This window comes from Eulemur rufifrons, chromosome 2 (genome assembly GCF_041146395.1).
Source record: "Eulemur rufifrons isolate Redbay chromosome 2, OSU_ERuf_1, whole genome shotgun sequence".
Taxonomy (NCBI): Eukaryota; Metazoa; Chordata; class Mammalia; order Primates; family Lemuridae; genus Eulemur; species Eulemur rufifrons.
The window spans coordinates 127095154-127112075 of NC_090984.1; the positions used below are offsets into that span (position 1 = coordinate 127095154).

The 16922-nt window shown below is 50.3% G+C and overlaps 2 gene segments (V, D, J or C); both read right to left on the bottom strand.

Moving 5' to 3' along the window:
- Positions 1-5446: 5446 nt before the first annotated feature.
- LOC138397148 (immunoglobulin heavy variable 3-74-like) lies at positions 5447-5888 on the bottom strand (the record flags this gene model as incomplete). The annotated part of the segment is given in 2 exon segments: positions 5447-5739; positions 5843-5888. Coding segments are annotated over 2 exon segments (339 nt in total), but the record flags the coding sequence as incomplete, so codon positions are not given.
- A 3658-nt stretch (positions 5889-9546) lies between these two features.
- On the bottom strand, positions 9547-11876 carry LOC138398905 (immunoglobulin heavy variable 1-46-like). The segment is given in 3 exon segments: positions 9547-9785; positions 11428-11733; positions 11816-11876. Coding segments are annotated over 3 exon segments (591 nt in total).
- Positions 11877-16922: the final 5046 nt, after the last annotated feature.

The window sequence follows — 16922 nt, forward strand, 5'->3', positions numbered from 1 at the left end:
TGTTACAACTTCAAGGTTGCAATGAACTTTGGGCCACAGAATCCACCCTGCCCTTGATGCTGTTGTGCATTAACTGTGACATGAGTCTCACTCAGCTGAGGGGATTCAGGTTCACACAAATTGTCAAATGCAACTGTGCTTCCTCTGTGCTGGGCCCAGGGCACATGAGTGGGGCCAAGAAGGATCCACTGAAGTTTGTCCTGACATTTCCCTCTTGCCAGGTGGGTCCACACTGGCCCCGGTTCAGTCTATGGGGCTGACACATCCTTGGGACAGTAGCCAGCCATGATCTTTGTGGAAGTCACGACGTGAGTGTTAGTGCCCAGACTCCACTGTCCATGGCTGCAGGTGGCCCTGTAGTCCTACTTGTCATTCACTAGTGTCCCCTACCACCTCCACTCTGGAACCTTCTAACACATGGCAGCACTTTGCAGTGAGGGTTGCTGCATGTTGTTCCCTGATGGAGTGACTCAGGGCTGAGAACTGCAGAGCCATTGTCCTAGGTCCCTCAGCCACCCCCAGGCATGTGGTTGATGCACTCAACCTCCTCAGTGTGGGATGCAGTGGAGAAACCACAGAATCTGCCTAGGCCTGAGGGATGGCCCTGCCTCCATGGGTACACGAGCTTAGCCTCCAAAGCAGAGTTAGTGTCTATCAGTGGGAGGAGGCCTTTCATTATTGGCTGGTCCACAGTCAAGGGGACCCCAATTGAATGGCCTCAGACCAGGTCTCAGATTCAGGGGAGCACACTGTTCCCCCAATAGGTGTGATCCTTCCTGGGAAGCAGAACTTCGAATCAATCACAGCCTAACATTGGGGCAATAAAAAGAAAGATTTCTCAAGTTGTCACCATGGTGTGTGGATAGGAATGAATCTCGCCCCTACCACTGTTTAGCAGACCCAGGTGCCACAGCACTCTGTAGGGCCCGGCACATGCTGCTTTCGTTGTGACCAAGGAATCCCTGCAAGGGACCCTGGTGTAGATCAATCAAGACCCATATGTTAACTTTTCTTGTTGCTGTGATTACCATTGTGGTCTTAATAATCTTGTGGCACATTCTTGTATGTAGAAGAGTTTTCCAACATTTTCTTATATAATTGTTCTGCTCTCCACTCACAAAAATTAATTCATGGCAGATAGCAGACGTGACCCACACCGTAATTTACCTCCCCCAGCCAGTACGGTAGAGGATCTGACACAGGACTGGTCCCCAGTCCCCTGTGTGAGGGCTGGTGCAGGGACTGGAGCGAAGCCTGTGTGGGAGGTGGCCCTGCATGTGGGCACCACTGAGAGTGTCCCGATGACACCTGTGCTCGGACCTGGGCCACCTGTAGAACATTTCTTGTTCAATCTTAAAGGGCCATGTGACATTTGGGTGTGTGTTACCAGGTAATCAAATTCATCCTCTTGGTTCTTTCTCCCTGCAGGCAGCACCTGTGACTAGCATGTGGGTTATGCATGAGTGTGTTGTCCGGGCCTTGGCGAGAAGCCCTCTGCATTTTGTCCCGGCCTCTGCAGAGTGCACTCCCTGTGCCATCACACTGACACTCACGTGCCTGGGATTAGCCAGTGGACAACAGTCGCCCTCTGCGACCAGCGACTCCAGCGCTGCCCGAATGGTCCATGAATTAAGTGGCCTCAGTGGCAGGGCTAGGTGACATGCATCACCCAACTTCATGTGCTTTCTCCCCCCAAGGCAGACTGAGGTCCTCCCTCTGCCTAATCTGAAGTCTGCGAGCAAAAGAGCCGAGCAGTGATCTCAACATGGCTCCTGAACTGAGTCACGGAATCACTTGATGGCAAATTCCCTAAGAACTCTGAGTCTGGAAGGTGCAGCAACTCACCTTGCCTGGATCCAGTGCACGTGTGTGTCTTTCCAAACGCAAGGCCTCGCCCAGGACCACTAGCTGTGTGATTACCGTGTACCCAGTTCTATTATTGGGGGCAGCCTAACATTTCCTGGGGCCAAGGGCTGCATTTCTCAGTAAAAGACACCCAGCATGGGGTTCACTGGAAGGAGAACCTATATCTACCCTATAAGTATCACTGTAAAAATTCAGTCTGAGTTGCATTTCTGTGGGAACAGATGTAACTTTCCGGGCACCCTGCCTTATCTATCTTCATACATCTTTACTTTATAAATCATATCTTTGGCTCTGTGTATTATTTTTATTTCTCTTTCCTACGATTATTTCATCCTTTGTGACAACCCCTGTCTGAGGGACCTGAAATTTTGCGGGGATCTTAGCTAACTCCCTGCAGAAAAAGGAAAAGAAAATATTTATGTCAGTTTCCAGTAATTTTATGTGATAAAATGGTCGGCCTCATCATTGCAGCATTTATGCCCATCAGGAACTTGTGTGCACTTGGGCGTGTGACAGAGTTCTAGTCACGGAGGCAGGAGAGAGTCTCTGTTGTGACCTTGCTGATCCTTCAGAGCAAACTTCAGAAAGGTGTCTTCTCCTCTTCCACCCTTTTCCTATCTGTGGGACCCTGAAAACACTCTCACCACGTTCACACAATAGGGGACTGGAGGATGAAGCAGATGTTTTCTGCATATCAGTGTGAAATGTTGAGACAAGAAGCTCCTTGTGTGGATGAACTTTTGAAATTGGCAAAGATGGAGCCACTCACATCCTGGCTTCTTGTTTCATTAGGTTATGATTTTCCTTATTATTTAGTTATTTCATGTTGCCATTACTTTTTGCTAAAATAGCCAGATATCATGGTCTACAGGCATTAAAATCAAAAGCACCTGATATCCAATCAGGAGCCCCCACTGAGGTGAACAGTGGCGTGAGGTTCATTGTGTGCTAGGACACGTGGCTGAAAGCTAAGTGTGGGCACAGAGCTATTTTTTCTGCATCAGTGAAAAAGTTCTGTATATTCCTTGGATGAGATTCTCATTAAGAGACTTCAGACAATAGTATTTGTTGATCAATCACACTTCAATAATAAACCTGGAAGTTACTAAGCAGTGATTCATATTACTGAAGAAAACTTCCCATTAGAATGTTGTGCTCAACTGGAGGTAAAATCAGCCCATGTGGGAGAAGTCATTACTTTTCTTGGTGCTTGTCAATTAGCCAAAATCCAGGATTAAATGCATATGTTTTTAAAATAGTACATGAACTTGGGATATTTTGCAAACAAAAGGTTTTCTCAAAAGTTCTGGTAAACCTATCAAAATGAACAAAAGACTAAGGAACTTCTAGATAGACTTCTAAATCCTAGAGATCCAACTAAAGTAAATAGGAATCATACAAAAAGATAACATCGGGGTTAAACAAGTGTTGTATGAGGACATTACCAAGAACAAGCAGCCTAAACCTAGTGTACGATGGTGTCTAACCTTGTGAGGCATCACCACTGCTCACGTAACACACCGTCCACTTATTGGAAATATTTTGTAAATGTTGAAAATGTTTATCCAATTAGCATTATGAAATTTGAATGTCACAATTTTAAGCAATTCTTGAACTCCCTTCGGCATTCTACCATGAGCACTTGCTTACAGCATTGTGGTCCAGTCCCTCAAGGACACATCAGTTGTAACTCATTCACTTGGTAGCAACTGAACAAACATTTAGATTTTATGAAAATTGCTAGCATTTTCTCTATTGCATGTGAGAGTAAATAATTTTGAAAGCAATTCATGCATTATAGACACTCCTATCACCACAGATTCAGGGTCCTTTTACTACATCTTTTTAGCAGTCTCTCATCATGTTCAACCAGCACAGAGTGTGTGTTGGAGAAACATCAGGAAAATACTGGTCTTGAGCCATACTGGAACAAATATTATTAAGGACTTCAAGGGAAACACAACAGTGCAATTCCAGGGAGGAAACCCTCGGGTTCATGTTTCACAACGACAGCATCAGTTCAGAATTCTAGACATTTGGAAGGCTACTGTGGTAGAGAGTGTCAAACTGAGCATCCTTGTAGAACCTGTGAATCTTCTGGTAATTTGAAGCCCACAGCTGACCCTCGGCCTTCAGGATAAGCTGATGATCTTAGACAGTGAAAAGCTTCCCCATGACATTGGACCAAGACCCGGTATAACCCCTCCTCCTACTAATCCTCATTAGTACCATGGTTTGTACTAATGAAATGTCTTCTTTTTTCCTGCTGACCTCATTGTTTTCGACCCGTAATGGCCTTTTCTTGCTTTTCAAAAAAATTTTTTTTTTTTTTTTTAGGCAGAGTCTCACTTTGTTGCCCAGGCTAGAGTGAGTGCCGTGGCATCAGCTTAGCTCACAGAAACCTCAGACTCCTCGGCTTAAGCGATCCTACTGCCTCAGCCTCCCTAGTAGCTGGGACTACAGGCATGCGCCACTATGCCCGGCTAATTTTTCTATATATATTTTTAGTTTTCCGTATAATTTCTTTCTATTTTTAGTAGAGATGGGGTCTCGCTCTTGCTCAGGCTGGTCTTGAACTCCTGACCTTGAGCGATCCACCCGCCTCGGCCTCCCAGAGTGCTAGGATTACAGGCGAGAGCCACCACGCCTGGCCTCAAAAAAAATTTTTTAAATATTTCCTAGTTATTGGGTGGAATAAGAAGTCGGAGTCTCTTAGCTGGTGTCTGTCCGCTGACACCTGAAGGCCCATCTTTTGTCTTCCCTGTTTGTCCCACTCATGGGAATCCTAGGAAGGAATCACAGGTGCTGTCTCACCAGACGGTTGTCGGAGGCCCAAACCCCAGCAGACCCTTCCTGGGAGTGAGAGCCCCCTCCCTTTCCACCAGGGAACTGTTGTGAAAACCTGAGCCAGTCTCCCCTCTTGTCCTACGAAGTCACTTGGGACTGTCTTGAGAGGCCTGCCCTGCTCCGCAGACACCTCAGTAGTGGAGAGACTCACCCTTCCCGTGTTCACTTAATGTGTCTGTGTGTGTATGCTTTGTGTGTAGGCGTCTAACACCATCAGAATCAACATCTGCACTAAATGTTGGTGGGGTCGCTCTGCCCTTGAATTGTGTCCGATATAATCCATGTTTTGAGCCTCATGCTGGGACACTGAGCACCACAGGGTCTCCCTGCTCTTGCTTAGGACGCTGACTCCGTCTGCCCCTGATGTCCCTCAGACGTATTCGGAAGGGTAGATAATTAATGTACATTTGGGGACAGGACAAAGTGACTGGAACACAACTTCTGACTTTTGTGCAGATGACAATATTTTCTCTCATTACCACAAACATATCTAACTCAGAGACTGCAGAGGGAAACACAGAATCGTGAATTCAGAGAAGTTCCCGAGAGGAAACCGTTTTCTGGAGAGGAAGCCACGACCCTGAGAGGAAACCAGCCCTTACCCTCCACCTGCAGCTGCCCTGGGCTGACTCTGCTCCTGTGTCTTGGGCGCCCCCTGGTGGCCCCGCGCTGCCCCCACAGGAGGTTTGTGTCTGGGCTCACACTGATGTCCCCTCACTGTGTCACTTGCACAGTAGTACAGGGCCGTGTCCTCGGCTCTCAGACTGTTCATTTGCAGAGACAGCGTGTTCTTGCTGTTGTCTCTGGAGATGGTGAATCGGCCCTTCACGGCGTCTGCGTAGCTTGTGCTACCATCACTATCAATGTCTGCCACCCACTCCAGCCCCTTCCCTGGAGCCTGGCGGACCCAGTCCATATCGTAGTCACTGAAGGTGAATCCGGAGGCTACACAGGAGAGTCTCAGGGACCCCCCAGGCTGGACCAAGCCGCCCCCAGACTCCACCAGCTGCACCTCACACTGGACACCTGCAAACACAGACACAGCCTGGTCAGAAACTGCCACACACACCCCTGTTTCTCTCACTCACATCCATGACACACCCAATATCTCCAGTTCTCCCTGAATTACCTTGTAACAGAGCCACAAGGAAAACCCAGGTCAGCCCAGACTCCATGGTGAGTGTCTGTGTTCACTCCTGATCACCAAATGGGGACACCTGGGAATGGCGGGGCTGGGGCTCCTGTCCCAGAGCTGCAGGATGAGGGCTGGGCTGGTTTTCATCAGCAGAGGGAGGGCCCTATTTGCATGTCCCCTGCTATATAGCAAGTGCCGGGGTGGGACAGCTGAGGGAGGACAAGGCCCAGAGAAAAACTGCGTGACTGTACTGTGATAAATAATTAACTCCTCTTCACTTATCTAATTTACAAACACACTTAAGCCATGTGCTGTAGGTGTCGGTGTTTCATGTATTTTACAGACATAAACGAAACCCTAGATGCATATAGAGCTTGTCTGGCATGTCCAGGAGCACATACCCGGGAAGATTTAGGCTCAGTGTCTGGGCCTATAATCCCATCCCTGGAACCCACTGCAGACCAGGGCTGGACAAGCCTAGGGTGCTTTCTGGCCCCTTGACTCTGTAATGAGAATATAAAGCAAATTTATGCCTTCCTGGTTTTACTTAAATAATATGTGCCAAATATTGGGAACACACAGGGTCAAAGCAGAAGCATTTTCATGTACTTAATGTTTCACTCATTTTTACCTATTTGTCCATCACTCCTTCCCTAACAAATCATCTATTTAACTGTTCATATTTAGTGATGTATAGTTGATGTACAGTTTCATTAACATATTTTAACTGTGCAAATTAAAAGTATTAAAGCCATCATCACCCTGTCTGTGATATTGAAGAAATCGGTTTCCCTCAATATTTACACTTAGTTATTTATTATTTTTGGAGACAGAGTCTTGTTCTGTTGCCCAGCCTAGAGTGCCGTGGCACCAGCCTGGCTCACAGCAACCTCATACTGCTGGGCTTAAGCAATCCTTCTGCCTCAGCCTCCCGTGTCGCTGGGACTACAGGCATGCGCCACCATGCCCAGCTAACATTTTTATATATATAATTTTTAGTTGTTGAGCTAATTTCTTTCTATTTTTTTTTTTCTTAGTAGAGACAGTGTCTAGCTCTTGCTCAGGCTGGTCTAGAACTCCTGACCTTGAGTGACCCTCCTCACTTGGCCTCCCAGAGTGCGAGTATTAAAGGCGTGAGCCACTGCACCTGGCCTCAAAGTTTACACTTGTCCTTCAAAAATTCCTCCTCCTTTCTCCTTCCCTCTCCCTCCCTTTACTCAGGCAAGTGCTAATATAGTTTATGTTACTTCAGTTTTCACTCTCTAGAATTTATGAGTGGAATCACGTAGCAGGTGCTTTTTGCTTCTTTGCTCACAGCACACACTGTGGACGTGGCCACGCTGCAGTGAGCATGACACAGCCATTGCTGTCAATGATGTAGTGTCCTAACGCATCATTTGCAAAAAATGCTTATTTAATTAAACTACTGGTTAATAGTTTGATCGTTTCCAATTTCTTGACATTTAGGATAAAGCTTATCCTCACCTGGGAGAAGTAGACAGCTGAGAAAAAGCTCTTCTTCTTACATCAGCCACAACAATAGCAACATCATCGTCATCTATAAAGCATGACTGCGGAAGCTCTAGAGTAGCAAATTTTATTTAATATTTCAAAGAGCAGAAGCTATATGACCAACAGCAAACCTGCAATCTGCGGAGAGACCAGGACTTGCAGGGAGAAACAGGACCAGAGCATTAGCTTATTAGGCACAGCCCACCAGGCGGCATGTGGGCTGGGACAAGACGACACTGGACATAGGCACTGGATCGCGGGAAGCTGGACTTGCTAAAGGGATTGCAGTTTAAATTTTCCAGGGCGAAACAAACCCCCAGCACATACAGAATCATCTCTGCAGAGAAGTGTTTGCTCCTGAATGACCCACACAGCGTAGGAAACACAAAACCCTTTCATGGCACAAGGGTGTGGATTGCGGGTGGCTGATTGCATACTCCAAATATTGTACTGAAAGTTTATGGAGAGCAGAAAAGTGAAAAAAATTAAGGCTTTAATTTGCATTGAATTCAGGTCCTGAGTCATCCCATTTCAGATGAACGAGACCTGGGCATTACAAGGAGAAAACCTGGACTCCTGAGTAAGAAGAGTGACAGGCAGAGACAGGAAACCCCAGGATCTGAAAGGAAACCTCAGTTTCCCTCTGCACCTGGTCCAGAGCTCTGTGCTCAGGGTGTCCCGGGCGCCCCCTGGCGGCCACGAGCGCCCCTGCAGGGAGGTCTGTGTCTGGGCTCACACTGATGTCCCCTCACTGTGTGTCCCACAGTGACTCCGGCCCTGTCCTTCGTGGACACAGAGCTCAGCTGCAGGGACAACTGGTTCTTGGACATTGATCAGGACGTGGCAACTCAGCTCTGGAGGGACAGGTTGTAATTTGTGCTCCCTACGTAGCATATGTCCCTGACGCAGTCCCATGCCTTGCCCCAGGGCTGGCAGATGCAGCTCCAGCAGTAACCACAGCGTGTGATGAACAGTCCAGAGATGTCCCAGATCAGGGAGAGTGTCTGAGATGGCTTCACCAGCCCTGAGCCCGACTCCTGCAGCTGCACCTTGGAAGCGACACCTTAGGACACGGAGCCTCGGTCCTTGCCAGCCACGTGCAGCAGTGGCCATCACACCTGGTGCACGTCTGACCTCTGAGACGCCTTGTGCAGCTGGCAGCAGGCCAAGGAGAGGACACAACAATCTCGTTTTCTTCCAGACCACAGCGTCGCCTTCCCCAGACACCCCGGCCTGTCTAAGGAGGGCGTCGGGACCTTACACAGCCCATTAGCAGATCTATTCTGTCCTGGAGACTGAGGAGAAATCTTCCCATGGGGAAGCCTCGTACTCACGCAGGGAAGGGACTGAGATCTGGCTTGTTTCGGTCCTTCCTGCTTTCTCTCCCTGAACCTCCCATGTACTGCGGTTCCCGTCTCCCCTGAGAGATTGTTACGTTACCGCTGTTATGTGAGAGCCTGACCTGCCCTTCCCTCCATCCAAAAGGAGGTGACTGCAGAGGATGTTGCGTGGGGAAGGCCAGCTAGGCTGAATGGCGTCTGCTTCCAGCCCATACCTGAACCCTCCTTCTCTTATGTAGATCCGGACACAGCCGGGTCCCTCCCCACAACGTCTCCAGGAGTTTCCCCAGGCCTTTTTCTTCTTCCACACTCAGCGTGTCCTGGACACGCCACAGGCCTTCCCTGAGGTCTGTGGCCAGGCCCAGCCCTGCGAAGGGATTCCATCCCTCAGAGGGCACTAGGGAGGACGTCACTTGGAGAAGCTGGATGTTGTGTCCCCGAAAGGGCAGGACCTCAGCTGTGCAGCTCTGCCCAGAACAGGGCTCGGAGAATCTGCCCACATGGAAACAAGTGGCAGAAAACACTGGAAGAATATGATGTGAGTCAAGTTATGGGCATTTCCTTGGAATAGTGGAGCCGATTCCCAGGGATTCGGAACGGAGTGTGCTCAGGCAGGGTCTGCGGCTGAAGAGGAACACAAGACCAGACCAGAAGTGGTCACCACGCAGCCTGCAGAAGATCGGGGGATGGGGCAGGGATCAACTCCTGATACAACTCAGGAGTTTACAAAGTTTCTGATGTAACAACTTTCCCGATTTTATTGCATTTCACCAGTGACGTTAAATGGGAAATTTCAGACCTGTATTGACAACAGAAATAGAATGTGAAGTCGCCTCTCTGCCTGTTCTAAAACAGCCACAGGACATGCTCAAATGCTGTCAAAGAAAAATGATGCAGGATGCGGAGCCCGTGGCCTGCAGACCGCAGAGCAGGGCGGCCCCCCCTCTCCAGGGCCTGTCCTGGAAGCAGCCGCGGATGCCGTGAGCAGAAGAGACAGCGGAACAAAAGATGGCACAGCAGTGACCAAGAACATTGACAGCAGTAGGTCCCTTCGTGTCCCATCAGCGAGAAGGCTCTGAAGAGAAGAAGTGCCCCATCCCCTCCCTACCTGGAAGTGTTCAGGGTGCGTGAACGGTGACAAGGCCGACACCCGTCAGTACCCGGGGACACCTTGCTGCTCTGTCAGGGAAACCCTGCTCACTGGGGCTCCAATGTATTGGGTGTCAAGAGTGACACAGATTTTCCCAAACTCTCAGCTATTCCTTGTAATACATGAGCCTCAGCCGAATAACGTTCTTTGCTACTTTTAAATAAGGCACTTTCAAGTTAAAGAGACTTTACCAAAGTGATTATAATGTCCCATGCACAGCAGATACTTCTGTAATCTTGATCAAACGTATCTATCTGGTTTGTACCGTTGACTATTCTATGATATTGGATGATAAACCCAGAAAATACCTGTATATCTTATTTTATATTGAGCAGGCTAAAATTTCCATAGACGTGATATAAAGGTTTGCACAAAAGTTATTGAAGTTCCAATACACTCTAATAGATGAAAGTGATCCACTACCCAACTTCCCTAACTTACTTAAAGCCAAAAGCAAAGGAAGGTCTCAAACCTACACCTGAATGTTCTCGACACCTGACAACAGCCAACTGAATTGTTGTCCCTCACTGTCTCCTAATTCCTAATCGCAATACCCTCCTGCCACCAATGCCCTGATGCCACTGTGTTGGGGGAGAGAGTCCGTGCCCTGCCCTCCTCAGCGGGCGCTAGGATGGGGCAGGCAGTCATGAGGGCCACCCCTGAGGGGACAGCAACACAGGCGGGCGGGGATGCCTCGGGGGTTCTCCCTGCTCCGCAGAGGACACGAGAGGCGCCTTCACCTCTGAGGAGGGCAAAGGCCAGCACAGCACGCGGGACCCACTGCGGGCCTTCCCGAGGGCAGGCTCGGTTCCTGACCCACTGTCCGCTTCCACCCTCCCTAGAGCGGCCTCTTTTCCCAGGCACCATCGTTTGCCTCCCTTGGAATTCCACAAATGAGTCGGCAAGTTATGGCACCAGAGTAATAGATGCATGTCTGTATCAATTGGCCAGAACCCACAGAAGGGACGGCACCAACGGCGAAACCAAATTCAAGCTGTGGATTTTGGGTAATGACGACGTGTCAACGTAGGTTCGTCCATTGCAACCTGTTCATGAACCTGTCACAGTGTGCCACACCGAGGAAGTTCGCGCTTGCGCAGACCGCGAGTAAACGGGATCTCTCTGGACCTTCTCACGATGGTACTGTGAACTTAAAACCACCGTAAAATAAATTTCACTAAAAAGAAATAAGAAAGACATTTTGGGAGACATTTTGGCCATTTCTTATGTGTTAAAAGGCATGTACCTTTTGATTTAGAATTCTTACTCCAATTTATTTACCCAACTGATGTGAAAACTCATGTTCACATTAATAACTTAATGGAAATGCTTGTACTGGCTTTATTAGCTTGAGTCTTCCGTGATTCTCTAAGCTCTGTTGATACGGTGACAACTGAATGACATCTTTGCAATGTAATTAGACTGCATACACGTGTCACATATGCCTTTTCCTCAACTAACTAACCCATATTGGGAAACATTTGAACCTAATGTCCCTCATCACTTTCTCATCCCCAGCACAGCTGCATCTCCCTCAGGGTTTCCGACCCCTCAGGATGTGGGTTGTCACACTGTGTCTCTCGCACAGTAATACACGGCCGTGTCCTCGGGTCTCAGACTGCTCAGCTCCATGAAGGCTGTGTTTGTGGATGTGGTCCCGGTCATGCTGACTCGGCCCTGAAACTTCTGCGCGTAGTTTGTGGAACCATCTTCAGGGTCAAAACGTCCCATCCACTCCAGCCCTTGTCCAGGGGTCTGTCGCACCCAGTGCATGTAGTAGCTGGTGAAGGTGTATCCAGAAGCCTTGCAGGACACCTTCACGGAGGCCCCAGGTGGCCTCACCTCAGCCCCCGACTGCACCAGCTGGACCTGGGAGCGGGCGCCTGTGCAGAGGAGACAGGACTGGGTGAGACCCCCTGGCTGGGTCCGGGCCCCTCCTCACCCTGGGACTGGGGAGCCCCTCACCTGTCACTGCGGCCACCAGGAAGAGGATCCTCCAGGTCCAGTCCATGGTGAGTAGCTGAGCTGCCAGGGGCTTCTCCAGAGCAGGGACGTGGTGGTGGGGTGAGGCTCTCGGGGCGCAGGCATAGCTGTATGTACCCCAGCAGACCTCAGGCCATTTGCATATTCATGAGGCAGGACGTTTCATAGCCCTAGACCTTCCCCAGTGTGAGAAAGAGAACCGAGATGATGTGGGGGCCACACAACAGGGCGACGCTGAGGACAGGTGTCCCTGCAACCCCCTCGACTCCATGTGCACAGAGGTCCTCCCACTGAGGGACAAGCTGCCAAATACACGTTCCTCACTGTGAACCCACATGGGAAATGCACGGAGAGCCCTGGGACCATCTGTGCCATTTTATACCCAAAGGTCTTGTCCTTTGGATCCGTGAGTTCCCTGAAATTTTCTGCCCATTTGTATATAAAAATGTTCCCTTGCCCCCAGCTGCTTACTCTTAGCACATGCAGGAGGGCTAGAGACCCTTTGTAAATGTGGCTTTCATTAAAATATTGTGTTACCTAAACACAGCTGAGGAGAAATAACATGTCATATAAAATTCTTATTTTCGGTTTTTTAAAAAAGGAAGAGCCAGTCCCCAGGAGGAACCCCTCCCGGCCTCCTCTGAGCCTGCTGCTGGCGGCAGCCTGTGCTGGGTGCTCCTGAGCGCCCCCTGCAGCCCAGCGCCTCCGGCAGTGGAGGTTCCCTCTGGACTCACAGAGCATCTTCCTTCCAGTGTCCCCAGCCCAGGGTGACCTGGCTGTGCCCCAGGTCACATGCTGCTTCACTGACAGCATGTGCTTTTGACTGGAAAGGGTGAACTGGCCTTTCTAAACCCAGGGAGCTCTGCAGGGAGGCCCCAAGCAAGGATTCTGTGAGAGCCTCGGGGAGCCCCTTCCCTGGAGCTCCACAGGCCCTGGCCCGGCCACACCCACAGTGGTGCAGAAACCCGCGGGGCTTGGCAGGAGCCTCGTATGTCCTTGAAGTTCTTCTGGTTAAATGTCACTTTAACACACAGCTCATGGGCCTGGCTCAGAGCCGGCCACACAACTACTGATCCTGCAGGGCACAAACGCACACACACACTCACACACACACACTAACACACTCACACACACACACACACACACACTGTGGCCCGCGTTCACTGCAGCCGGAGTGGTACTTCCCTTCTTCCCTGCATGTGGCACATGGGCCGAGCCCACACACTGACCCTGGGCCTGGGTATGTGCCCTTGTCAGACAGACAACAGCAAACACCTCACAACGGGAGAAATGGACCTGCCCACGCTGTGGGTTTGCCTGTTCTCCCGGCAAGAGGGACCCTGCAGATGCCCCTGAGCGGGGCCAGGGTTGCCCCTGGAGGGCCACAGCCGGCAGAGCCATGTGCAGTCAGTGCAGCCAACACCGAGCTGCCCGGACTGTGGGGAGGGCCACCCTGGCCCTGCAGCCCAGCAGGCCCCCTCTCAGGGACACAGCCAGGAGCCGGAGGGCAGGGCCCTGGGGACCTGGATGGGGCATCTCCCCAGGTGGAGAAGCAAGAACTGATCTTGGAAGAGGGGACTCAGGAGGGAGAGCTGGGAAGGTCCGAGTCCCTGAGGACCAGGGCCTGGGATGGGCCACCACCTGCTACTTGCCCCATGGGGCATCTACTGTGGGCACCGTGTCCCTGTCCCATCTGGACAAGTGGGCTCCACGGAGTGACTGTCTTTTGCTTTTTACTTCTCAAGTCCAGGAGCAGAAGAGCCGCACTTGAAAACCACAGTGGAGGAGACACGTCTGCTTCCTGGTCCCGGCTGCAGTTGACGCTGAACATGGACCCAGTGGGTCCGCTGGGGTGAGCAGGGGCTGCAGGTGGCCTGGGGAGAACGCGGGTGATTGTACCACTGACCTGGATCCCCCATGCCATAGCAGGGCCCTTTGCAATGTGACTTCCCGGTGCCCCCTGCCCAGAGGAGGGGGCTGTGTCTGGCCCCAAACACAGGCTGTGCCCAGGGACTCCCTGGTGCCAACCACAGAGGCCATGAAGGTGCAGGGACGCTGGGTGTCCCCAGTTCACTGCTGCCCAGGACACTGTGGAGACCAGCAGGGGTGTGAGCCGGGGCTGGGGACCCCCTGGGAACCCACAACTGAGGGAAGTGAGGCCCTGATAATTCAGAGCAGGAGCTGTCGGCCAGCTCAGGTGGTGCTGCTGAGCCGGGTCAGCTCCTGGGTGGGCAGCAGCCGGGTGAGTGTGGTTCCTGCCCTGTGAGGGAGGCCAGGCTTCCCCGGGGCTCCCTCTTCACCAGCAAGGAAGGTGGCATTGACCATCCTCGTGTGCCCAGCCCGCTGTTCATCTCCCCTTCCTGACCTCCCCCTGGCCCGCAGGCCCTGCATCTGACACAGGGGCCGAGGCACTTCCTAGTCACCCCTGCACCTGCCCAAGCCCAGGGCGCTGCAGGAGAGACCTGGGTCTCCCTGGTTCTGTATCCTGGATGAGCCCAAGGGATTCCCAAGGAAATGCTGAATATTTCCATGGGGGGAAGAGAAACTTTGCAAATACCACAAAGGATGAGAAAGAAATGAGTGTGAGGATGATGAGAGAGGGGTGCTGAGCATGTAGCTGCCAGAGGGTCCAAGTTCCTCTAGTGACCTCAGTTTTGTCCCCCTGTGTGTCTGGGCTCCCTACGTTCTCCTGCTCAGATAGACTTGTTATGGTCTGAGACGCGAGAAATGACCACCTAAAGACCGAATTGAGCCAAATCAGGAGTCTCTATTAGCTGGCCAGGGACTACCCTCTGCACCACCAAAGGCGGCACAGAGAGCAGCAGCCAGCCTTTGAAACGGAAAGTTTTATATTGTAAGTTTGTGGGTGGAAAATCACTAAGATTGCGCAAGCACGTGTACAAGAAGCCTTGAGTGAGCATTACATCATTTTCTTATCTTTGGTGTGACAGGATCTGGGCCATATTTTGTTTATGCAAAACATGAGTGTTGTAATCGCTTCATGCAAAACGTGGGGCTGGAATCATTTTACGCAGAACATGGGTGTTGTAGTCACTTAGGGGTTTCTGTGTTGGGGGTACTGTCTTGAGTAAGCAGGAGCAAGCAGGTTCACAGAAGCAGAATGGCAGATTAGGGACTTTTCGGTGCGAAACTCAGACTGTAACATTCCCCACTGGTTTTTAGGAGGAATCAAATCATTGATTCTTTGGTATTAACATCACAAACATGTTGATAGTGGGTTTGGAGGACCATAAGTTTGACAGCTTGAACTCTTTGTTTAACATAAGAAATGAGGCTGTTTATGACCCAGGGGCCAAGGAGCAGTGTCAGCAGAATGGGAATAACTGGTTTTGTTATGGCGACAAAAGTGTTGTCGTCCACTGGGGATTAGGAATGCTAGAGATGACAAGTGCTTTTAAATTTATCCCGCCCTTTTTTGATGTTTATAGTACTGTAATATACACCAATACATAGTGTCAAAAATTATCTTGCAAACCATCTATTTTTACATTTTTTTGGCTATCTGTATCACCCTGTCCTTCACATAAATGTTTTAAGTAAATAAGGTGTTTAGCTTATGTCTAAGGATTTATCTTTTAAGTACAGAGTGGAATTTTGAGTTTAAAGGGCAGTATTCCCTCGCAGCCCAGGTAGAGGGGGAGGAGGCCACTCAGAGACATGTCTTCAGAGGCAGCAGAGGGGCGGGAGCTTGGACAGGCTCTAGCCCAGCCTTTGCTGAGGCTCTCCGGGTCTGTCTAATTATGACAGTGTCATTTATTGTCTTTGTAAGCACCTAAGTGTAGTTTATAGGCTGATGGGGGGGGGGTGTCGTCTACTGGATTAAAACAGATAACTGGGAGGAACCAGAGGAGTCTCTGGAAAGTCTTATCTTTAGTGGGTCGTCGGCGGGCCGGGCGATCCATTTCTCAGGGAGTTGATCTGGGGTCGCCTTTTGATCCACGTGTGATGGATCCAGTGGCGCTTTCCAGCAACCCTCACGGCTGTTGGCGTGGTGAGGGCCACTGGCAGGGGTCCAGTCCAGCCGGCCTCTAAGCTGGCAGGCAGAAGTTTTCTTATCCAGACGAGGTCTCCAGCCTGTACCTGAAATAGAGCTTTCTCAGGAGTGGGGTTAGTCAGCTGAACATGATTTTACATAGGGTTGTGCTTTTGACATACGGAGTGTATCTGGTTTTTAGTAGGGCAAAGGGAAGGAGGCTTACTGAGTCTGCGCCAGGCTCCAGCTTTAATTTGTTTAATGTTTTTTTAAAGTTTTATTTATCCTTTTTATCTGTCCTGAACTCTGAGGCCTATAAGCACAGTGCAATTTAATAATTGAGTCATTTGGGCAATGAACGCCGGGCCATGGTTGGACCCCAGTGCAAGTGGGGGGCCAAATCGGGGAACAATTTCAGCCACTAACTTTTTTGAAACTACCTGTGTTGTCTCTGACCTCATAGGAAAAGTTTTCACTCATCTAGAGAAAGAATAAATATAAGCAGGTAGTGATATCTGTATTTGTCTAGTTTTACTTTTGTAAAGTCCACTTTTCACTGTTCCCCCGGGGTTGTCACCTTACCTGGTCCCAAAGGGGAGATTAGTGCTTTTACCTGAATTGACTTGTGCACAGGCGAGACATCTCGGCGTGACCTGCTGGGCCATCTGAGGTGGCCGGGGAGTGCAGTAGTCCCTCTGGAGAAGTTCGGTCAACTTGGTGCTGCCAAGGCGGGCGTTCTGATGTATTTCCTTGATTAGGTCTCGTCCTAGGTGTTTAGGGACTAAGACCCTATTGTCCAGGATTTTCCAACCTCCTGAATCAGTTTTAGTCTTCAGGGCTTTGCTTAATTTAACTTTCTCTTTGGTGCAGTTTGGGGAGTTTGGCAGGAGCCGTTCTGGCAGAACAGGGAGAGTGAGGAGAGTCCCCACTGGTTTTTGTGTGACTTTTCTTGCTGTCACGTCACTGAAAGCATCGTCTCTCGCCACCGGGGAGTCAGTCCGCACTTTTGGTGAAGTGTCCCACGTACCTGTGCCGTTGCAAAGGCTCTGCCCCGTCCTGGGGCCTGGGTCAGGGCTATGAGTTCAGCCTTCTGGG